Source organism: Muntiacus reevesi, chromosome 3, assembly GCF_963930625.1.
Source record: "Muntiacus reevesi chromosome 3, mMunRee1.1, whole genome shotgun sequence".
In the NCBI taxonomy this organism is placed as follows: Eukaryota; Metazoa; Chordata; class Mammalia; order Artiodactyla; family Cervidae; genus Muntiacus; species Muntiacus reevesi.
The window spans coordinates 94,817,301-94,842,189 of record NC_089251.1 but is presented as its reverse complement, the minus strand read 5'-3'; the positions used below and the strand labels follow the sequence as shown (position 1 = coordinate 94,842,189).

Sequence of the window (24,889 nt, the reverse complement as noted above, 5' to 3'; positions counted from 1 at the left end):
GTTCAAAAGCATCAATTCTTCAGTGCTCAGCCTTCTTTATGGTCCAGCTCTCACGTCCATACATGACTACTGGTATTGATTGTATGTGTGTTTAACTCCTATTTCTTCCAGTCCTCACCAGAGATCTCATGAGTCTGGCTAGGACCAGTACACCTAGGATGTGATTAGCTGCGTGTGTTAGTCACTCAGCTGTGTCTGACTCTTTGTAACCCCTTCAGTGTAGCCTGCCAGGCTCCTCTCTCTATGGGATTTTCCAGGTAAGAATACTGGAGTGGGTTGCCATTTCCTTCTCCAGGGGATCTTCCTGACCCAGGGATCGAACCTGGGTCTCCCCCATTGCAGGCAGATTCCCTACCATCTGAACCACCAGGGAAGTCCCTGTCCAAAGAGGATAAAGCAACATGGTCAATGTTGGGGTGAGCTTTATGCTAAGTAAATGGCCTGGTGAACCTTGGGTGGGGTTAGAGGTGAAGTTACAGGAGTAGAAGCAGGAAGAGCTGAGGGTGAGACAGCCCAGAGTGGACACCCAGCTAAGGGGAAAGTTCAGGCCCTCCCTGTCACCACCTGTCACCAGTAGGGGTGCTCAGGACACAGCTCTGAGCCCCCATCTTCTGGTGGTTGCATGAGGTGGGGGAGGTTTCTAGAGTTCAAGGGTTACTTCCTCTGTCTGCCAACACTGCCCTGGCAAGTTAAGAGCCAGCTGGGTTTACTGCGAGCCGTTCTGAATGCCATCTGTGCCAGTAATGGGGAACAAGCCAAACTCCTTCAAGAATATGAAGGTGGGTGCTGGCAAGGATGTTTCTATCTGGATTCATTCATCACTCCCAGTTCCCTAGCAGACTTTCAGTTGGACACGTTCCCTGGTACTTTCTGGGAGTGGGCGCCGTGTAGTCCCTGAAAACTGAATAATGTGGAGCCTCTATCCTCGTGGGCTTCCCAGGCGGCCCCCTGGTAAAGAATCTGCCTGCCAGTGCAGGAGATGTGGGCTCGACCTTCCCCTGGGTTGGGAAGATCCCTTGAGGGAGGGCATGGCTACTCACTCCAGTTTTCTTGCCTGGAGAATCCCATGGACATAGGAGCCTGACGGGCTACAATCCAGAGGGTCGCAAAGAGTTGGACACTGAGCTGCTGAGTGTTATGTCCTCGTCTGTCCCACCCCTGGGATCCACAGGTGTGGTCCAAGGCCTGATGGCGCCCACTTCATTCCCTCCTGGGGTAACTCCTCCCTCTACAGGCGGGGGTGTTTACCTGCCCCACAGATGGCACGTCTGGCCACGTGTCTGGCTTTGGCCAAGGGAATGTGGGCCAACAAGAGTGAGCTAGCTCTGAGCAAGCAAGGCCTCGCGTGCTTTTGCCCACGTTGTTTATGTTTTGCCATCACATGAGAACATCACCTCCCAGAAAGTCACTGGTCCGAGGAGAGTGAGACATCCATGGAGCGGACTTGGGTCCCACCTGAAGCTCAGAGCCGAGCCTATCCCAGCCTAATCTAGGTCGGCCAACCTCGATCTCACCCACAGTCCTGTGAGCGAGAATGGAAGACTGGTGTTCTGTGGCATTGGTTTGGGGCTGCCTGCCTAGCAGCATTGTTGGGGCAGTGGCTAGTGATACAAGAGGCAACCATGATAGAGCGTGAGAGGGGCTGGGGCAGATGCAGATGGCCCGGGGGGGAAGTGTGGGGGTCACATGGGGGGGGTGCTGGGGGGCCGGAGGGAAGTACAGGGGGCATCTGATACTCCAGCTTTGGGGAGGTTGATGGGGAGGAACGCTTCGTGAATTTGTGTAAAATATTCAGTTTTTGGCCCTCATTTTGCTTTTTCCTCTGGGTTGCTCTAGACCACAGGTTATATAGAATTCCTCAGGTTATGTCAGAATTGTGTGTAAAATAAGAGTTAATCCATAGGGCCTATAGCAAAAGTTCTCCGACAAGTTAAATATGAGGGCCTTTTGACTTTGTGACTCATTCACTCATTCCCAACAGATAGGAATTAGGAAGCAGCTCTGAACAAAATGAATTAGCGTCCCGAGCACCTGCAGCTTACATGCAGGTGAGAAGAGACATAGTTGATGACAAATGTCAAGAGAGCAGGAGAGCTGGAAAGGAAAGATGGAGTGTTGGGGCAGAGGTGGGTGCAATTATACGGGAAGGCCAGGGAGGACCTCGTGAAGAGTGATGTTTGAGCCAAGACACTAGCAGTGGCCTTAGGTGAGGAAAGAACCTCTTGGGCCGAAGAGCAGGGAGTGCTAAGGCATGTTTCAGGAGACGGAGAGACTTAGGATACAAAACTCCTATTTCCAGCGAAAATTGCCAGAGAGGAAGAACAGATTCAAAAAATTTTGAGTTTTCTTGTTTAAAAAAAAAAATCTAGGCTAAAAGGTTTCTGTTGTCAGGTAAACGCTCCAGAAACCAGCCCAGGACCATCCTCATGGGGTCCTCCCTTTTGGTGTTGGTGGTGCCTGGTGACCGCCGCCCTGTCTGTCTCCTCCTCTAGGCCCAGCTGGGCAGGACTGGCAGTCTCCCCTCCCTGTGTCCTCCAGAAGCTTCTGGGAGCCATGTTCCTCTTGTCCGTATTGATAATGGGTGTGTTCACCTTCGCTGTGCAGTCTGAGGAGCGCATGGGTAAGTAGTGACTCTCAGCTGGAGGGGCTTGCCTGCAGCTTCTCTGGGGATGTTGTTGTTTAGTCATTAAGCTGACTCTTTGCAACCCCATAGACTGTAACCCACCAGGCTTCTCTGTCCATGGGATTTCCCAGACCAGAATACTGGAGTGGGTTGCCATTTCCTTCTCCAGGGGATCTTCTTGACCCAGGGATCAAACCCAGGTCTCCTGCATTGGCAGGCGTATTCTTTACCACTGAGCCACCTGGGGATAGGAGTTGCTTATCTAGGGAGATTTTGTTGTTATCGAGAAGCCAGGTGTGACCATCTGTGCTTTGGTAGGAGACAAGAGGTTTCTCTTGCCAGTCTCCTCTGGTGGATGAGTTTGCTGTGGGCGTCAGTCATTCCTGCCAAAGGAACAAACCAAAGAGACCATGCTTTTACACTTGATAAAAGGTGCTTTTGGATTTTTACCATACAATGTGTTGGAACTAAGCTGAACTCAATCAATATCGACCTTGAATGACCAGGTGTCATCAAGTCAAAAATAAGACCAAACTTGAGACTTCTGGTGGTCCAGTAAGGTTAAGACCTTGCCTTCCAATTCAAGGGCTGTGCGTTTGGTCCCTGGTCAGGGAGCTAAAATCCCACATGCCCCGCAGCCAAAAATCCAAAACATAAAGCAGAGACAGTATTGTAACAAATTCAGTAAAGACTTTAGAACTGGTCCACATTAAAAAAAAAAAAAATTCTTAAAAAAGACCAAAATTTTTTTGTTATCTTGTGAACCTAATTTAACTTTTCCCACAAAATGTGGATGGAACTTGTTAGCAGCCCTAATGGCATTATCTGGGAGCTTTGAGAGCGTTGTGAGCTCTCAGATTTGTTGGTGGGACCCCACATCGTCAGGGCACATGGTGTCCCCGGAGAGACCCCAAAACCTGACCGTGGATTTTCTGTCCTTCAGTGGCCGCAGGAAGCTGCCGATTTCATGGCAGGCACCCCAAAACAAGGTTCATGGTAGAAGGGGAGCCTTTGGTCATGAGGTGCCCCCAGGTGCTCCACTGGGAGTCCACCAGCGCCCATGTCAACGTGACGTGGCATAGAAATGACTCCGCTGTGGCGGTCCCAGGGGAAGAAGAGTCGCGCGTGTGGGTCCAAGACGGAGCTCTCTGGATCGTGCCAGCCTCCCAGGCAGACTCCGGCACCTACATCTGCACTGTCAGGTCAGCCCCTTGGGGACAAGAAGCGGGGAGGGGCGCTCTTCCACAGCGGATGCTTGCATGGCGTGTATAACAGCCTGGCCTTCCAAATGCAGCCCACAGGTGGGAACCTACTTTACGTCTGCCTCACTGTTCCCGCAATACCTCCTACCCAGGAGCCCGTCCCAGACATCCTCACGGCGCCCTGTCTCCCCTTGCTGGGGTCTTTAAGTGTCACCTCTTTGAAGAGGATGCCCCTGGTGACTTTGTCTAGAGCAGGATTCCTGTCCCTCTCTCTCCTGAACCTGAAGTTCTTTGTCTTCATCTGACACGCATGTACTGGTTTTATGTATTTAAGGATTCGTCTACTCCATTAGAACATACACTCCAGAGCATAGGAGCGTGGTTTATGTTGTTCGCTGCTGAATCCACAAGGACTTAGGGAGTACATGCAGAACCCCGAGTCGACCTGGAGACCTGGGAGAGACTTTAGGGAGAAGTTAACACAAATGCTTGTTGGGGCGGGGAGAGCCAAATCCATAAAGTTCTCCCGGGTGGCGGGTGTGGAGCTGAGGCTGGAACCCACAGCTCCTGGCATGGGACTTAGTTCCCCCTTTTTTGTCCTGCTACTTTTTTTCCTCTTTAATTGTGGTAACACAAGGATAATATTACATTTACCATTTTAACCTTTTTTTAAAAAAAGTTAATATTCAGCTGAATTTATTTTTATTTGTTTTTAAGTTTTAATTGGAGTGTAGTTGCTTTAGGGCTTCTCCGATGGCTCAGTGGGTAAAGCATCTGCCTGTAGTACAGGAGACACAGGAGATGCAGGTTCGATTCCTGGGTCGGGAAGATCCCCTGGAGGAGGAAATGGCAACCCACTCCAGTGTTCTTGCCTGAAGAACCCCATGGACAGGGGAGCCTGGCAGACTCTAGTTCAAAGGGTGGCGAAGAGTTGGCCATGAGAGCAACCAGCGCAGTTTGCAGAGTTGCGTCCGTTCCTGCTGCCCAGAAGAGTGAATCAGCTGTGCCTGCGCCATACCCACTCCCTTCTGGATTCTCCCCGTGCAGGCCACCGCATGGCATTGAGTAGGTTCCCGATGCTCTGCGGCGTGTTCCCATCAACTGTCTATTTTATACATAGTATCAACAGTCTATGTGTCCATTGAAACCTTCCAATTCTGTTTCTATTAATATCACCATTTGGCCTCTGCCTTTTCCTCAGTTCCACGGTCTTGATAGAAGGATGATATTGAGATTATTGTTAGACCAACCAAAAAAATAAAACCCAAACAAACTTACCAAGTTCATTTCCCCCATGCAGTATTGAAAAAAAGACTTCACAGATCTTATCCAAAGATCTTAAGTTTTCAGATATTTGATTTCAGTTGATACATGATTTCCAAGAGAAGTAAAGGGGATATTCTTCCTATGGAAACAGTGGCTCTTGGGAAACAGTCTCCATCTGGACAAGGTTTCCTGGGCTGGGAATTTGGAGCGTGTTGGGGCTGTGCTGAAGCACCCCAGAACCTGGGAGGGTGTAGACCCCTTCGAAGAGGGCTTGGAGTTTCTTGTGTACGCGTGCTAAGTCGCTTCAGTCGTGTCCGACTCTTGGCATCCCCATGGACTATAGCCCGCTGGGCTCCTCTGTCCACAGGATTCTCCAGGCAAGAATACTGGAGTGGGGTGCCATTTCCCTCTCCACTAGGAAACTGGAATTTCTTCTTAGTGACCTTAATGGCCTTGAAAGCAGGCTTGTGAAGGGTCCTTTGAGAAACATGCAGAATACATCACCATTCCTATCTGACAATTATGACATGGTACTTTTTTTGCCCCCCAAAGGTTCAAAAGGACTAGGGACAGAAATGCTACAATACTAATGAGAAAAGTACAGAATGAATTATTCACTGAGATTGGGGAAGTTATTCTTAATTTCATTTAGTTTTACTTTCATTTTGCCTTGCCATTTAGTATTCTTTTCTCCCCTTTTAAATCAGAAATGCCTCTTACTGTGACAAAATGTCCGTCGAGCTCAGGGTTTTCGAGAAGACAGAAGCCTCTGTGCCGCTCATCTTCTACCCCCAAATTATACCCTTGTCAGCCTCTGGGCTACTGGTTTGTCCTGATCTGAGCGAATTCATCGACAACAAAGCTGACGTGAAGATTCAGTGGTACAAGGTACATCTGTGAAAATTGCCATTTAATGAATGCATGTTTGAAGAGCCATAGAAAAGATATAAAATGCCTATTCTGAAGGCAATATGTTTACTTTTCTATTTCTGCTTTTTAACCTGTGATTTTTAAAAGGGTCATGATTAGTATATTCTATACATCTTTATAAGGCTTGAGGAGTAAGCATCCTTGGATAGTGATTTGGAAAGACAGAGTGTGAAATGAATGCAGAATAAATAAAAACTGAAGAAAATAGCTTTTTACTCTATGCTGGGTCTATAGAAATTTAGAAAGAACTGTTTAACAACTTTATACACGTGTTAATAGAGTTTTTATAAAAGCACATGAAAATTAACCTTTGGGTTAAAGGCGTAAATATTGGTGTAAACACAACTTCCTGTCTTGCTCGATAAACACTGTTGTCAGCTCCCTTGTGTAGACCAGGGGTGGGCAAAAGGCAGCTGTGGTCCAGTGAGCTGCCCCTCTGCTGTTTGTTTTTTAACTTTTTCTTTTGTATTGGAGTATATTTAATTAACGTTGTGATAGTTGCAGGCGGGCAGCCAAGGGACTCAGCCATATATGTACATCTATCCACTCTCCCCCAAACTCCCCGCCCACACAGGCCGCCACGTGACATCGAGCAGAGTTCCCTGCGCCCTGCAGTCGGTCCTTGTTATCATCCATTTTAAATATTAGCTGCTACTCAGTTTTGGATGTTAACTATCCAGTTAAGAATAGTTTTAACGTTTTTAAATGATTTAAAAAATTAAAAGAAGACTAATATTTCATGACCTGTGAAAATGATATAAAACTCACATCTCAGTGTCTATAAGTAATGTTTTGCTGAGGCATTCTCGTTTCTTTCTCTTTTTATGGGGCAGCAGCAGCTGAGTCGAATGGTTGGACAGAAGACATGTGGATCATAGGCCTAAAATATTTACTTTCTGGCTTTTTACAGAAAAAATTTTGCTGACCCCTGATATAGACTGGGAATTGATACTGAAAAGTATGGTTACTTGTTTAAAAATGGATAGAAATGAACACTTTAGTAAAAAAAAAAAAAAAAGGTTGACTACCGGACAAGCATTCTAACTACAAAATAGTGTAGTATGTCAAAAAAATTGTTAAAAATTCCAACATATGGAGGCTAAATAACACGCTTCTGAATAACCAACAAATCATAGAAGAAATCAAAAAAAGAAATCAAAGTATGTATAGAAATAAATGAAAATGAAAACACAACAACCCAAAACCTATGGGACACTGTAAAAGCAGTGCTAAGGGGAAGGTTCATAGCATTACAGGCGCACATCAAGAAACAAGAAAAAAGCCAAATAAATAACCTAACTCTACACCTAAAGCAATTAGAGAAGGAAGAAATGAAGAACCCCAGGGTTAGCAGAAGGAAAGAAATCTTAAAAATTAGGGCAGAAATAAATGCAAAAGAAACTAAAGAGACCATAGCAAAAATCAACAAAGCTAAAAGCTGGTTTTTTGAAAAAATAAACAAAATTGACAAACCATTAGCAAGACTCATTAAGAAACAAAGAGAGAAGAACCAAATTAACAAAATAAGAAATGAAAAGGGTGAGATCACAACAGACAACACTGAAATACAAAGGATCATAAGAGACTACTACCAGCAGCTCTATGCCAATAAAATGGACAACTTGGATGAAATGGACAAATTCTTAGAAAAGTATAACTTTCCAAAACTGAACCAGGAAGAAATAGAAGATCTTAACAGAGCCATCACAAGCAAGGAAATCGAAACTGTAATCAGAAATCTTCCAGCAAACAAAAGCCCAGGACCAGATGGCTTCACAGCTGAATTCTACCAAAAATTTAGAGAAGAGCTAACACCTATCTTACTTAATATTGGAAACTTTTAAATGATTTTCAGAGAAAATATTGAGTTGGCCAAAAAGTCCGTTCAGTTTTTTTTTTTTTTGTATAGGATGGCATGGCAAAAGCTGAATGACCTTTTTAGTGAACCCAGTAAGTAACCAGTTCTTATGAATTAGTCCGCCCATTAGAGGATCTCTTAAGAGATACCTTAGAGGTTTCATAAGAGCATAAAAGCAAAAAGATCTCTTAGAGGTTTCGTAAGAGCATAAAAAGGTCAAGTGAGAGAGTTTACTATAGAGGAGAGAGCACAGGTTCTGGGGGGTGGCCAGTCTGCTGTCTGGCCTGGGTCAGCTTTTTCCCTCTTGAACCTGTTTTCTCTGCAAGGCGGCACTTCATCCCTCCCACACCTGGGACTGTTTCCAGTTGGAATGGAGCACAGGGCGTGAAAGATCTTGGGCAGTGCTGGTGTGTGAATACGGGTGGACAGGGGCAGCCTGGTAGCACTTAATGGTATCAGTTCCTGTCCTAAGCGTGTTGGCCGTCACCGAGCATGTACTGTGTCCAAGTCTGTTCTAAGCTCCCCGACACGACCCAGTGCTGCAGGGGCTGTTAATATCTCCATTTTACGGATTAGGAAAGGGAGACGCCTAGATGTGAGCATCGTGCCCAAGGTCACTCAGCTGGCAGAGGATGAAGTCAGACCTCTGACCGTGGAGGCAGAACGCGCACATCCCTGCCACACGGGCAACCCTGGAGACTTGCAGACCCTGGAAGAAGCATGCGGCTCTGCCCTGTTTTAACTTTTTAAACCTAATCGACACACTAGAGACTGTTCACATTTGAAGGACACTAATCAGGAACCCACACTGTGTGTGTGTGGGAGTCGCTTAGTCGTGTCCAGCTCTTTGGGACCCCATGGACTGTAGCCCGCCAGGCTCCTCTGTCCATGGGATTCTCCAGATAAGAATACTGGAATGGGTGCCAGTTCCTCCTCGAGGGGATCTTCCTGACCCAGGGATCAAACCCGGGTCTCCCACATTGCAGGCAGGTTCTTTACCATCTCAGCCCTGTTAGGGTTTGTTCACATTTGATCACATGTGTTGGGAATGATGAAATCTCTGTTTTTAATTAAGTATATTGTTCAATTAGACTTAATGAGTCATGTGGCTGACAAACTCTTCCAGTTATACCCATGTTCTCATTCAGATAAGTCTGTGAAATGACTCAGGGTTATATTCGATGATTGCAGTCGTCCTGGTTTTGAAAGAGATGTTCCTGAGAACATTTTGTGCTCATGAGGTGTTTCCTCTGCTCTGCCCTGCAGTACCTTTGTCCATATGAGAAGTGCGGGTTCATGTCTCAAACTCGGTTTTCTCTTACAAAATTTTCTCCATTTCTCCTGACTCTTTAACTCGAAATGATTCTTAACATGACTACTGCAACATCAACTCTTGTGGGAATTCACCATAACTACATCATAGCACTCCTTTCTGGATGTTTCCCAGGGCCTATAGGCAGCAGTTAGGCCATAAGTATATTTATATTTTAATGGCCTACTTTGTCAAAGAAGATAGTTTCTTTTTTTCCCGTTTTGCCAAAGCAAACGTGCTTTAAACCTTGTAGTTAAACAGACCCAGCCATTTATTACAAACTTTTTATTTTGCATTGGGGTATAGCCAATTCACAATGTTGTGATAGTTTCAGGTGAAGCGAAGGGACTCAGCCATACATAACATGCATCCATTCTCCCCCAAACTCCCCTCCCATCCAGGTTGTCACATGACACTGAGCAGAGTTCCTTGTGTTATATAGTAGGTCCTTGCTGGTTATCCATTTTAAATTTATCTGTGTGCACATGTCCATCCCAAACTCCCTAACTATCCTTCCCCCCAGCACTATAAGTTTGTTTTCTATGTCTGTGAGTCTATATCTTTTTTGAAATAAGTTCATTTGTATCATTTCTTTTTAGAATCCCCATATAACCAATGTCATATGGTATTTCTCCTCTGTCTGAATTACTTCACTCAGTGTGACAATCTCTAGCCCCATCCATGTTGCTGCAAATGGCATCATTTCATTCTTTTCAATCTAGTCATTTTATTTTACATGCTAACAAACTCCCTCTCCTAAAAATACAGTTAAAACCATGTCTCAAAGGACAATATTTGCAAAGTAAATACCAAGGTGATTCTTGGGTTGCAAATTCAATAGTGATGCATAATACTGATGTTGTTCATAGCTTTTGAGATACCAATTAGAATATAGTTTAACTTTTTAAAAAACTTTTAATTTTGTATTGGGGTATAGCCGATGAAGCTGTGATAGCTTCAGGTAGACAATGAAGGGATTCAGCCATACATATACAAGGATACAGTGTAACTTTGAAAAACGTTTTCCCTTAAGGATTCTGTCCCTTTGGATCAAGACAGCAAGAAGTTTCTCAGTGTGAGGGGCACTCGCTTACTCGTAAACAACGTGTCCATGGAGGATGCGGGCTACTATACCTGTGCCATGACGTTTGCCCACAAAGGCAGGCAATACAACATCACCAGGAATATCAAGCTCCAAGTCAAGAGTGAGTACTTGGCATCAAGAAACCTCTGTACCCTGGTTCAGCAACAAGCATGCAAGGGGAAAATTAGGGCTCACATGAAACTCTTTTTCCCCAGGTTGTTATCTCTTGATTGAATTTTTTTTATTTTAATTGAGGGAAAATTGCTTTACAATATTGGTTTAATTTCACGTAGAATTCTTTGAGTGTCTTTGGCATGTGAGGAAAACAGATATGGCAAATCTCTCAGCACCAGTCTTGTAAGACGCGTGTGACACTTGGAAGGATAGAAAGCTGGGTGATTTTATGAACAGCGAATCCTTGGGTAGTTGATAAGGTTCTAAGTCTGAAGTTAAGATATCCACCACTAGAGGGAGCCAAACAGTAGTTCACGTGGAAGGTCCCTCTGCAAGGTCCGTTTGGAAGACTTGCCCATAGAGGGCCAGTCATGAGAACACAGTTGCTGTAACTTTGCATCGAATTCTAGGATGTGCATGCGTGCTCAGTTGGAGGGTTGTGTCCGACTCTTTGTGATGCCATGGATTGTGGCCCACCAGGCTCCTCTGTCCATGGGATTTCCCAAGCAAGAATACTGGAGTGGGTTGCCATTTCCTTCTCCTAATTCTAGGATGCTAGGATTTTTTTGGAGTTCTCAAGGAGAAGTCTACACATTGGCATAGCTGGTGAAAAATCTCTCTCTTTTTTGATCTTCCCCAAGCATGTCTAGCCTGAAAGTTCAGATGGTAAACAATCTTCCTGCAGTCCAGGAGACCCAGGTTCAATCTCTGGGTTGTGGAAATCCCCTGGATTTGGAAATGGCTAGCCACTCCAGCATTATTGCCTGGAGAACTCCATGGACAGAGGAGCCTGGTGGGCTACAGCCCAGGGTGTCGCAAAGAGTCGGGCACGACTGAGAAAACTGAGTGACTAACACACAAGTGTGTCTCGTGACGCTTGAAACCAGAATTTGAAACAGCAAGGGCTCTCATGGGTTTAAATGACTTCTACCTGAAAATAATGTGTGAACAGTACCAATTAACATGTCAAGCTTGTTCACTGTTTCTTCCACGCCCCCTATGTGCTGGGCATCAAGCTTGGTGCGCGAGGCACACAAGTGGTGAAGTCCTGGCCCCTGCTCTGGACAGTATGGTGCTTCTCTTAATTTTATACACTGAATAACTACACAATCGGGGTCTTTTAAAGGCTTCCCAGGTGGCACTAGTGGTAAAGAATCCGCCTGCCAGTGTAGGAGATGCACGTGATGAGGGTTAGATCCCTGGGTCAGGAAGATCCCTTGGAGGAGGGACTGGCAACTTACTACAGTGTTCTTGCCCGGAGAATCCCATGGACAGAGGAGCCTGGCGGGCTGCAGTCCATGGGGTTGCAGAGTTGGGCATGACTGAGCAAGTGAGCAGACACACACACACGGACATTTCAGAGAGCTTTGAAACTATGTCCAGGTATATAATTAGTCTACGAAGGGAAAAGACTTTCTTCTCCCAGAGAATACAGAGATTCGGTCTTATTACAGGGAAAATCGAATCTTCCATGAATGGAAATCTCTGTGTCTGGTGAGGATTCAATCACTTCAGCCCCTTGCTCCCCGGCAGAGGGGATCCCCTAGAATCCCGCCCCCCTCCACCATTATCCTGTTCCTGTGATACTGCGCAGGAACACGAGGGGGCGCCAACCTACCTATTATCCTGTGTCCCGACTACACTGTGTCTCAGCTGGTTTCAAGGGTGGTTCTCCGCCAGCTGCAGCATCACTTGGGTACTCATCAGACACGCAGACTCTCAGACCTCCTCCCAGACGTACTGAATAAGAAACAATCTGCAGCCCATGTTTAATAAGCTCCCAGGTGATCCTGACATGCCCTGGAGTTTCAACCCATGGATGTATCTCGTCCTTGGGGCATCTTTTCCCCTTCTCTGCCTCCCTGAAGCAGCCCTGTGACCTTGGAGGGAGGTGCAGGCTCCTGGTCATGATCACGGTCACAGTGGAGAAGCCGGCTGCTCTCTGGGCTCACCTGGAATGCTGCCTAAAGCTTATCCCATTAGGGTTTCAGATGCTCTTTAGTGGAAGACATGAGGAAGGAGCCGTGGTGGACGTGGGCAGCCCTTCATCCACCCTTCACTGTCCTTTCTGCCCCAGTTCAGATGCCCAGTTTCTTCAAGCTGCTGGGAGAACTGCCTCTTGGGGAGCTGGGCTCTGATTCCTCCACAGAGAGTCAGTTTCCTCAATTACAAGCCAAGGTGGCCAAGCTGGGTTTCCCTGTTTCTCTCTCAGTGTGGGGTTAGCAGGCTTCCCAGGCGGCCATTCCCAGTGGCACCCGCCTGCCAATCCAGGAGTCGCAGGTTTGACCCCAGGGTCTGGAAGAGCCCCTGAAGGAGGGCATGGCAACCCACTCCAGGATTCTTGCCTGGAAAATTCCACGGACAGAGGAGCCTGGCGCACTACAGTCTATAGAGTTGCGCAGAGTCTGACACAACTGAAGTGACTTAGCTTCACACACATGGGGTCAGCATCACAAACAGGTGGTTCTGGATGTCCTGTGACTTCTTTATTTTTCAGAAGTGACTCCAGGATCCTATGGCAGGTGTGGAGGGGGCTACTTTAGGGTGAGGAGCCTTTGGAATAACACTCGCCCCGTGGACATGGAGAACATTCCTGTTAAGGGTTCATTCAGGAAGCCGGGGAGTGGAATGGTTAATTGTTATCGCAGAGCATAGAACATCTGCGAGAGGAATGTGTGTATAACTGCGGCTTCTTCCAGTAATCTCTCTTCTGGGAAAAGCATTGGCCAAAGAGCCTCAATTTCGTGGCTAGCCAGTTTCCTTTGCCAGACAAAAGCTGAGTCTCACAATGTCTGGCTCTGCTGCAAAAGAGAATTTAGCTAATTAGCTAAACAATAGATCCTGACCCTCAGCTCGCAATGAAGCACTTCCTCATTGAATCTCCTTTCCTCCTGTCTTTCTCAGAAAGAGATGAGGAGACCATTCCTGTGATCATCTCTCCCCACCAGACCATCTCAGCATCCCTGGGTAAGGACCGTGTGACCCATGGGGGTGGTTGCAATCCCAAACCTGGGGCCCTGGGACCCCTGCAGGTCTCTGGTGGAGACCCTCCCTGCAAGAAATAACAATGTTGTTACCCCAGTGAGAATTAACAAGTGTGAGGGAACATTTCTCTTTGTCAAATGTTCTTAGAAATGGCATTGTTGGGAAGCATGCATATTTTACTTCTTGAAAACTCTACCTACAAAAAAACTCAATGCAAAAAATCAGAACATTCCAGTGACCATTGTTAACTACATGAAAGGAAGAATGGATGGCATGATGTCCCAGGCAGCACCTGAGGTGTATTTAAAATATTAATAATTCACTTCACCAACATGTGGTTAATGCTAGCATTATGCCCAAGGCTCAGACTGCCCTGCCGGCTGCCGGGAGACAGTTCCTTGTCACTTAATATCAGGTCAGTGGGTCAAGGGAGGTACTGCTTGTCAGACGTTTTCGTTCTTCACCCTTTCACTGTTCCAGCCAGCACACACTTTCTTATCAAACACTGTTAAGTCTAATAAGATGTCTTTCATTGCCAACATCAACCCTGTGGAATGGTCTTTTTTCTCCCATTTTCCAGAAGAAAAGATGCCTGGGGTGAGAGTGGTGGGGGTCATTGGCTCAGTGTCTGTCAAAAAGTCACAGCTGAGTCTGGCTGGGGTTCAGACCCAGGCCTGTGTGTCTGTGAGGCCTGCACCTCTTGTGTCTGTTTGTTTTTCTATAATCGTTTTTTAGGTCTTACACTCATTTATTAAACCCTGGCTGCAGAGCTCTGTCTATCTATCTATCCATCTATCAGTCACATGTCTATTGATCCATCAATCATTTATGTATCCATCCATCCATCCATCTATCTGTCTACCTACCTATCCCTTCTGTTTGGTCTTGGGCTTGTATTTCAAGGGCTTTCCAGGTGGCTCAGATGGTAAACAATCTGCCTGCAACGCAGGAGACCTGGGTTTGATCCCTGGGTTTGGAAGATGCCCTGGAGAAGGGAATACCCACTCCAGTGCTCTTGAGGCTTCCTTGGTGGCTCAGATGGTATTCTCCAGTGTTCTTGCCTAGAGAAGCCCCTGAATGGAAGAGCCTGGTGGGCTACAGTCTGTGGGGTTGCAGAGTCGGACACAACTGAGCAACTAGCCCTTATATGTTAAACTCTAATTGGTGACCATGGAGCCTAGGGGGCTCTTGCAGATGCTGGGGTTGCGGCCTGACACCTGAGTTGCAGCTCCCGAGGCTATCTCGGCTCTCAGAAGACCCTCCTGGGAGCCTGGGGAGGTGGGGACCCAGGTCAGTGCTGACCCTGGCTCCTCCATGTTCCCCAGCCCAGAAAACTGCACCTCCCACCCTGTTGCTTTGCACGCATGGATGTGCCTGGCAGAGTCACTTGTGGCTGGATTGAATGGGCTGCTGCTGCCTGAGAAATCTTTTAAGGTCAGAGGAGTGTGCAGGAAGAACAAGAGCAGGCTTTCTGAGCCTGAAGTGGGGCCAAGGGGGTTAAAGGCCAGGTCCCAGGGAGGCCCGTCATGCGTGAGGAAGACACGCATGCGAAGGATTTCTTCTTTTGTTCCCCACTTTGGTGACTAAAAAAAAACTTACAGTGATTGAGGCAAGGGACTCAGGACTGTCACATCACACAACTGTAGAAGGTATCTTTCACCCTTCATGTAAAACACAGTGGCTTTTTCTTTTGAAAGAAGTTTTTATTTTGTATTGGGGTATAGTCAATTAACAATGTTGTGATGGTTTCAGGTGGACAGCCAAGGGACTCAGCCATACATACACGGGTATCCATTCTCTCCCAAACTCCCCTCCCATCCAGGCTGCCACGTGACATTGAGCAGAGTTTTCTGTGCTGTACAGTGGGTCCTTGTCTGATCCATTTTAAATATTGCAGTGTGAACATGTCCATCCCGAACTCCTTAACTATCCCTTCCCCCCATTCTTCCCTGCAGGCAACTGTAAGTTCAGTCTCTAAGTCTGTGAGCCTGTTTGTGTTCTGTAAGTTCATTTGTATCATTTCTTTTTAGATTCCACATATAAGGGATGTCATATAATATTTCTCCTTCTCTGTCTGACTTACTTCACTCAGCATGACAATTTCTAGCTCTCTCCACGTTGCTGCAAATGGCATTATTTTGTTCTTTTATACGGCTTAGTAATAGTCCATTGTGTATATGTGCCGCATCTTCTTTGGGCTTCCCTGGTGGCTCGGATGGCAAAGAGTCTGCCTGCAATGCAGATTCAATCCCTGGGTCAGGAAGACTACCCTGGAGAAGGGAATGGAAACCCACTCTAGTGTTCTTGCCTAGAGAGTCCCATGAACAGAGGAGCCTGGCGCACTGCAGTCCATAGGGTCGCAAAGAGTCAGACACAACTGAGCGACTAACACACATACACACACATACACAATGTTCCATTGTGTATATGTACCACATCTTCTTTATCCATTCCTCTGTGGACATTTCGGTTGCTCCCATGTCCTAGCTATTGTAAACAGTGCTGTAATGAGCACTGAGGTGCATGTATCCTTTTGGACCATGAATGTAAAACACAGTGACTTTTGAAAGGGTTAATCCTAAATTAACATGACTTGGGTGGAGAGTTCCCTGGGCAGACAGGAGTGCTGAGGCCAGCAGCGGGCAGAGAATCCACGCACACACCCGGAATTTTGGAGGCAGTGAGAATGAATTGTGGAGGAAGGTGACCTGGGACTTCAGAATGCTCTGTAGGATCCCAGTGGCCTTGGGAAGCTGTTTGCCTTTGGCTTTCCATCTGCCATGAGGAAGGAGTTGGAGACGCTTAGTAAATACTGATGCTCTAGGTGAAAGCTTAAGGGAGCTAAGATTCCTTCTAAGAAAAAACAGTAGTGTGGTAAGGGTGTCTGAGAAGAAGTGGAAAGGCCCACTGCTCAGATCCCCTGACCTGACCCCTGTCCGCCAGCTGGGATCTGACGTCTGATGCACTACGTCTTGCTATTACAGGGTCAAGACTGACAATCCCGTGTAAGGTGTTTCTGGGAGCCGGCATACACACAACCACTCTGCTGTGGTGGACGGCCAACAACACCCTCATAGACGATGCCTACCACGGGGGCCGTGTGACCGAGGGGGAACGCCAGTAAGTGATGGGGGGATCTTCCTTGTCCCCCGGGCAGGGTTGTTGTGACCCTCTGCAGGCGTCACTTCTTGTACAGACAGTGTCCTAGCCAACCCATCCTATATGACGCACACACACGTACACAGTATAAACCTATGTATATCTTTTTATTCTAATCCGTTGGATTTTTAGCATCTTCGACATTGAGTTTTGCTAAGAATCATCAACTGCTCTTGAGAATCAAGGCTTGTAATGCTATGAGTTGAATAGCAGCCTAATACTTGGTTGGTGTTGCCTCTTCTAGTTGTTTAATTAAACCTTTTTCCCTTGAGTATTAAAGTTTTCAAACAAATACTTTGAGCTAAGATGTGTCCATTTCTGACTTTGTGACCTGAGAGTCCAACATTTTCACAGCCCTTAAAGAGACCTTGAGATATAGTGCAGGATCTGAGCCCCCCCTATTTCTCAGGAAGCCGTGGGCTACCACAGTCTCTAAGCAAGGATGCTATGAAAGAAAGCAAGAATTCTGTTCTCAAAAGCCTTTATCTCTTTAAAATGTTTTCTCACTCTGAACGCAGAACAGTCAGGCCTCATAAATGGGAACCATTTTTGTGTGAGGAAGGCAGACCCTTCCATGTTCCAAATTATAAAGGATTTTTAAAACTGTAGTGTCAGTACTCTGAATTTGCCTGAATTTTTGCTTGCCAAATTCTTGTCTTTTTGGAAAGATCTATCCAACAAGAACTTTCTGGATGCAGTTTAGTGGATAGAAATTAGGCGTGGTTAGCACAGCCCTTTGCCTGTGGATCCTCGTTGCAAGAAGTTTGGGCAGAACTCACATGCCACATGTCAGCTTGCTCATACTATCCATTTACTTAAAGGAGCCTATTTTTTCCCCTGTAGATGAAAAAAAAAAGTCACAGTGGATCCACAGCCACGATATTTTTATTTGTACTATTAAGTAATGTGAAGCATCTTTGGATTCCTGGAACATTACAAATGGCAGTGATGTTGACTAGAGCCCTCCCCCGCGTCGGCCGCCCTTGGTTCTGAACATGAACTTCCAGAGTGAGAGCTGGCAGTGAATGTTGATGAGAGCAGACACCGAGGAGGATGGGATTCCTGGAAACTCCCTCCCTCCCTTCAATATGCAAATGATTTGTTGGTCATACAGTCCAATTTCCCCAGACTAGACATTTCTGTTCCCACCAATGGTTCACAGTTCATCAAGAGCCTTAAAAAGTGACCCCCCCCACCCACCGCCCCCACCTATTTATCCAAAGAAGCTGGTTTCTGTAAGTTCTCATTGTCACAAGCATCCTATCACAGTGACCAGCATCTTAAGAGTTATTCTCACCTTCAGGAATAGGCTTAGAAATTCTCCCAAATAAATAACAACTGTAATGACAAGTGGCCCTCACTTGGTAAACCGAGCCATCAGTTGGAGTACGGCGGAGCTCTGAGAGCGTGTAGGTGTCTGTATTGAAAAGACAAGCGGGCGTTTGACAGTGGGTGTTGAGCTCACTCTTTTCTTACTCAGGGCATACTCAGAAAACAATGAGAACTACCTTGAAGTGCCACTGATTTTTGATCCCGTCAGAAGAGAGGATTTGCACACGGATTTTAAATGTGTTGTCCGTAATACGATGAGTTTCCAGACGCTTCGTACCACGGTCAAAGAAGGTATGGATTTTGGGGGGGTAGGTTGTGAAAGGGAAAGACAAGTGTTGGGTGCTCTGTGGATGGGAAACAAAGGTCCTGATTCAGCAGGTGGTTACTTAGTCTGTGAGTTTTCTGGTAGTGGAGCTCAGAAAACACATCTCTTCGTTTTTGTGAATGTTTTTGGTAGCCTGGAGGCTGGCTTTGGGAGATTATACTCAAAGGAAGATTTAAAGAGGAAGCTGACTTTTTGGAAAAAAGACAAAATGGTTCTGTGATAGGGTTAAAAAACAAAACAAAACCAAACCAAACCCCGTGTCTCCTGTGGTTCTGCCGGATCAGCAGGGCCAGTGTGCTTCCCTGACCCCTCGAGGCGGGTGGGAGGTTTTTCATCCTGAGGTTGAGAAACTTCATCCTCCCAGGGCTGGGAATTGGGAGGTACCCAGAGCTCAGGTGGCTTTAGGGTTCAAGCCATCAGTCACCAGGAGATAGGGCTTCTCTGGTTGCTCAGTGGTAAAGAAGCTGCCTGTGATGCAGGAGAAGCGGGTTTGATCCTTGGGTTAGGCAGATCCCCTGGAGAAGGGAATGGCAACCCACTCCAGTATTCTTGCCTGGAAGATCCCATGCACAGAGGAGCCTGGTGGGCTATAGTCCCTGGGGTCACAAGGAATCGGACACAACTGATCAACTAAATAATAGCAACGTCAGGAAATAAAGTGCAAGGCTGTAGCTGGATTAGCTCACTGCTCAGGGAAGAACATTGAAACAAGGAGAAAACAAAAACCTGATTTATCCTTTTGACGTGGCTCAGCTGGTAAAGAATCCTCCCGGAGTGTGGGAGACCTGGGTTTGATCCCTGGGTTGGGAAGATCCCCTGGAGAAGGGAAAGGCTAACACTCTAGTATTCTGGCCTGGAGAATTCCATGGACTCTATAGTCCATGGGGTTGCAAAGAGTCGGACACGACTGTGCAACTTTCAAAATAAAAAAAATCATTTTGACAGATTGATTTCTTCTCGGTGATTGAGTGCTGAGCAGGCAAGGGAGGTGTGAATGATATAGTCTGTCAACTGCTCAAAGGGCAAGAAGGGAAGGGACAAAGTGACTCCCACTGGGGACCTTACCCTGACTTCTGGGCCTCAGCATAATCAGTAAACACAGCTGCCTACATTTGGGTATTTGCAGAGGAGGCAGCTGCAGACAAGTTTGTTTTTTTTTTTAAGTTGAGAGTTATTTCTAGAAGGCACCCAGGAAGAACAATACCTATGGTCCGGGCCCCCACCAGGCTGCACCCACTTCCTACAGTGACCACGGAGGAGCTGGGGGTGGGCTGGGGGAGGATGTATAGGAAAGGATCGATTTTAGTTAGCCCAGACTCTTGCATCTTCCCATACATAGAAAAGTGCTAAATTCCTTAACTTGAAACATCAGGCAAGCTTTTAGTGGAATTTTGAGGATCTGGATAAGTCTCAGGGCAGGAATGACCATGCAATACAACTTCTCTGCAGCTGTGATCTGTACACCACCATCCCGCACTTGAGCCACTGGTTGACAATGCAGATTCCTGGGTCACCCCCAGACCTACCCAGTGAAATTCTCTGGGGTGGGGGGGAGGCCAAAGACTGACACTTAGCAAGCTCCGTTCATGATGTATTTTGAGAACCGTTGTCGGAGCACAGAAGCAAGGGCTGACATCTCAGATCATTTCTCCGTGAATGAGCTGGTGGTGGTACAGACTTAAAAATGGAGGATCCACTGCCAGGCTGCAGAGCAGTAACCCAGAGGAAGCCACGGCGTGTCTGGTCCTGAGGCTAGGAACCTGCTCACATTTCTAGGACGTGAGCCCTGACCTTGCATGTCCTTCACTGGGTTGGCTGTGACTGATCATAGAGCTCACAGCCGAAAGCTTTCACCAGGGCTCAGAGGTGCCTCCCAAGAGTTGCTCCAAAAATGAAAACTTCACTTGGTTTGTGGAATTTTAAGATGCAAGAATCATCTGGAGAAGTTGCCTGAGATTGTGTTTTTTTCCCCCAAATCTGCACAGAGTAGGATAAATAGTAGCTTAGAAATGTAGAATTCTGGCCTCCTCATCCATGTGTGATCAATAATCAGAGCCTCTTTTGTGACTATAACAAGTAATACACTTGTTAACCTTTTCATCAGTTTTTATTGGAGCGTAGCTGCTTTACAATGTATTAATTTCTGCTCACAGCAAAGTAAATCAGCTCTATGTTTGCATTTATCTCCTCTTCTTTGGATTTTCTTCCCGTTTAGGTAACCACGGAACACTGAGTTTCCTGTGCCGTACAGTAGATTCTCATCAATCATCTATTTTTACACACAGTATCACTAGTGTATATATGTCAGTCCCAACTTCCCAGTTCATCCCTCTTCCCTACTGTTAGCTCTCGGTATACATTCGTTTGTTCTCTGCATCTGAACTACACCCTCTCTAATTCCATCTTTACTCTTTTCTTATGCTTTTATATTTATTCTATTGAGCTATTATTCACATACCATAACAGTCACCATTTTATTTTTTTTTCTTTTTCTTTTATTTATTTATTTATTTGTTTTTCATTTATTTTTATTAGTTGGAGGCTAATTACTTTACAATATTGTAGTGGGTTTTGTCATACATTGACATGAATCAGCCATGGATTTACATGTGTTCCCCATCCCGATCCCCCCTCCCACCTCCCTCTCCACGAGGTCTTCCCTCTGGGTCCCTCTGGGTCTTTGTGCAAACAAAGACCCAGATCCCTCTGGGTCTTCCCAGTGCACCAGGCCCGAGCACTTGTCTCATGCATCGAACCTGGGCTGGTCATCTGTTTCACTATAGATAATATACATGTTTCGATGCTGTTCTCTCGAAACATCCCACCCTCGCCTTCTCCCACAGAGTCCAAAAGTCTGTTCTGTACATCTGTGTCTCTTTTTCTGTTTTGCATATAGGGTTATCATTACCATCTTTCTAGATTCCATATATATGCATTAGTATACTGTATTGGTCTTATTCTTTCTGGCTTACTTCACTCTGTATAATGGGCTCCAGTCACCGTTTTAAAGTGTTAAAATATACTTGTTAGCTTTCTAAAATTTAATTGTTATTATATTCTGGAGTATAGTTGGTTTACGACGTTGTGTTGGTTTCAGGTGCAGAGCTAAGTGGTTCAGTTATACACAGACAGGCATCCATTCTTTTTTGGATTCTTTCCCATGTGGGTTATTACAGAGTATTGAGTAGAGTTCCCTGTGCTATATGGTATGTCCTTGTTAGTTGTCTATTTTATATTGTGTATATATGCCAGTTCCAACCTCCCAACTTACCCCTCTCCTGAACCACTTGTTAACCATTAATCAACACTTGTTTCCTTTATTTTCATAACACAGAGCTGCAAAGGAGCAGAACTTAAAATAACTGGATCCAGGCAATAATTTTGACACCTAAAGCTCCTTTATTCCAAAGTTTTCTTTTCCTTTGTTACTTTACTGACTCCTCCTGACACCAAGACTCCCTGGAAAAGGACATATTATACCCTGGCCACATCACAGTTGGCCAGCAAAGACCTTGATAGACACCTTATTGCATACAGTCCAGCAGGTGGAACAAAATTAGACCTTGACACATGCCCCGCCCCACCGCCAAAATCCACACTGCTTCTCTCTGATGGATATTTGTTATACTTGATTTTGTTATTGTTGTTATTTGTTTCTTTACCCATTGTGGAGCACATGGGATCTTCCCCAACCAGGGATCAAACCCGTGCCCCCTACACTGGAAGCTTGGAGTCTTAACCACTGGTTGTTCAGTCACTAAGTCATGTCTGACTCTTTGTGACCTCATGGACTGCAGCACACCAGGCTTCCCTGTCCTCTACCATCTCCCAGAGTTTGCACAAATTCATGTCCATTGAATCGGTGATGCCATCCAACCATCTCATCGTCTGCCATCCCCTTTTCCTCTTGCCTTCAGTTTCTCCCAGCTTCCGGGGCTTTTCTAGTGAACCACTGGACTGCCAGGAGATTCCTGTTTTACCCTCCTTGTTTCCATAATGCCACCAATATCATTCTCAGGTACCCTTGATCCGGGCATAGGGGACATACTTTCTGAAAATCAGTGCATACATGTTAGAAGAAACGAAGGCCGTTTCCTTCCCTGTAGAGTGCACGGCAGTGTCCTATTTGGCCACAGGAGCTTGTTCACCTCTCATGTGTCTCTGTTCTTCCTACAGCCGCCACGTTCTCCTGGGAGATCATGCTTGCCCCCCTGTTCCTCATCGTCTTGGTTCTGGGGGGCATATGGATGCACAGACGGTATAAATGCAGAACTGGAAAAGACTATGGTTTGATGGAGTTAAAGACTGGTCATCCAGACTCGCAATCCTATCCGAGTAAAATAAAGGAAATAAAATAGCTCACACCAAGCCAAGTCCTTTCCAACGGAAGCGGCTCAGCTTTGTGAAGGATGCTCTTCTTGTCCTCGGTTGTTTACCAAAGCTACTGTGTTTATGGTGGGTTTGTAGTGAGAGACTGAAATGTCCACATAATGTTTATTGTGAAACCAGATCACGGGAACCAGTGTGCATGTGGGTGGGTATGAAGTGCCCTTTGAATAAGAGTTGGAAACATCGAAATGAGTTTTGAAATTCATTTATTCATTTTATAAAAATGTGTTAAAAGTTCTATGTTGGCTATGCTCTGTGGCAGATGTTCTAGATATAAAAATAGTGAAGGCATGGTTTTCCTTTGTTAAAAGTGGAATTTTGTCTCGAAACTGGAAAGGATGATTTAGAAATACTAAAGAGGTAGAATCCTCAAAAATTGGTAAATGCTTTTTAAAAGGATGATCCAGAAAATGGTAGTGTCAAATAGATGGTCTGAAAAATACATAACGTACTAGTAAATGGAGAAATGGATTCAGCTTTCATAATTAAACTTCTGAAAATAAAAAGAAAGGAAGAGTGTTGAGATGATTGCATACACATTGTGGAAAAAAAAATCATAGCCTCTTTTATACAATATACCAAAAATAAATTCCTGCTAAGTTAATGAGTTAAATTTAAAAATCGAGTTGCAGGAAAATTGGCATGACTCACTCCTTCACCTATTCAAGTCTTGGTTCAAATGTGATCTTCCCACAGGCCCTAATAAGAGACCCTCTCTTTCCATCCCTCTCTGTCCCCCAACCCACTACGCTTTGTGTCATTTTAACTCTTACCCCCACCAGATCTTCCATTATGTATTTGCTTGTTTATTTTCTGTCTGTTTTCCCCACCAGCATGGGAGCTTCTTGAGGGCAGAGATGTTATTTTGAGCACAACTGTATACTCCCTGTACCTAAAATCAAGCCTGCTGTTCCCTGGGCATTTAATAATTATTTGTAGATTAGAAGAAAATAGGATGAATTCTCTTTATAGCAATAAAAGAACCACCAGAGTAAAGATGGGCAGGATTCATTATGTTACAATTTCTGCATAATAGAATAATAAAAGCAAAATGTCAAAGAAATTGGGTCAAGCAAGATCAAGGCATTAATAACTATAATCTGCAGAGTGATTCAGGGTTCTAAGAAAGGTGTCAGAACTGAACAGATGAAGGAACATGAATGAAGAATTGCAGAAGAGACATGCACCAGGGAACCGTGGTCTCAGTGATAACCAGAGATGAATCAAATCAGCGCTCACACACTTTCGTTGTTCAGTTGCTAAGTCCTGTTTGACTCTTTATGACCCCACGGACTGCAGCATGCCAGGCTTCCCTGTCCTTCACCATCTCCTGGAGTTTGCTCCAATTCATGTCCATTGAGTTGGTGATGCCATCCAGTCATCTCATCTTCTGCTATCCAGTGTTAAAAGGTGATACCAAGATGACTACAAAACAGTCACGCTCACACCCTGTGATGCCATGTAAACATTGGCACTGGGAGGTGACAAGGAGTGCATGTGATGCCAGGGGCGTGCTGGGAGCAGCATCCAGTCCTGTGCGTGTGGGCTCTGTCGCGGCTCTCTAAATAAGTACATGTGCGTATATTAACATCCAACTTATATCTGAACACATGTGATAAGACTATTTTAACTGTATGTGAATGTATCTGTATTTAAAGAGCACATATGTGATTTGAAGGGTTTAAAATGACTTGTACTTTTAAGAAAGCAGGCTTCCCTGGTGGCTCAGGTGGAAAAGAATCCGCCTGCAATGTGGGAGACCCAGGTTTGATCCCCGGGTTGGGAAAATCCCCTGGAGAAGGGAAGAGCGACCTGCTCCAGTATTCTGGCCTGGAGAATCCCATGGACAGAGGAGCCTGGCGGGTTACAGTCCATGGGGTTGCACAGAGTTGGACACGGCTGAGCGACTAACACTTGAGAAAGTGGGAGAATGAGAAATGTAAGTTTCAGGATAGTGACGTCATCAGGTGACAGGTAGGACCAGGGTGAGATGTGGAGGGTTATGTAAGTTTCCTCAAGTGCTGGCTGTCACACTCTTGTTTAGTCACTAAGGCAGGTACAACTGTTTGCAGCCCCATGGACTGTAGCCCACCAGGCTCCTCTGTCCGTGGGATTTCCCAGGCAAGAATAATGGAGTGGGTTGCCATTTCCTTCTCCAGAGGCTCTTTGCAATCCAGGGATCAAACCCATGTCCCTGCATTGCAAGTGTATTCTTTACCACTGAGCCACCAAGAATGACCTGGCTCTTAT

General features: G+C 45.7%; 1 protein-coding gene across 3 annotated transcripts in view; it reads left to right on the top strand.

Annotated features, from left to right (window-relative positions):
* The window catches only part of IL1R2 (interleukin 1 receptor type 2), a 40,408-nt gene extending 16,627 nt beyond the window's left edge, over positions 1-23,781 (top strand). The window contains exons 2-9 of one of the 3 annotated variants that reach the window (XM_065929702.1): positions 2,493-2,620; positions 3,567-3,825; positions 5,799-5,979; positions 10,225-10,396; positions 13,354-13,416; positions 16,419-16,554; positions 18,074-18,216; positions 22,427-23,781. In XM_065929702.1, the coding sequence (XP_065785774.1) occupies positions 2,493-2,620; positions 3,567-3,825; positions 5,799-5,979; positions 10,225-10,396; positions 13,354-13,416; positions 16,419-16,554; positions 18,074-18,216; positions 22,427-22,608 (1,264 nt within the window). In that variant the 3' untranslated portion in view covers positions 22,609-23,781. The remainder of the gene's footprint in view (positions 1-2,492; positions 2,621-3,566; positions 3,826-5,798; positions 5,980-10,224; positions 10,397-13,353; positions 13,417-16,418; positions 16,555-18,073; positions 18,217-22,426) is intronic. The other 2 variants (XM_065929701.1, XM_065929703.1) reach the window with 2 other exon arrangements.
* Positions 23,782-24,889: the final 1,108 nt, after the last annotated feature.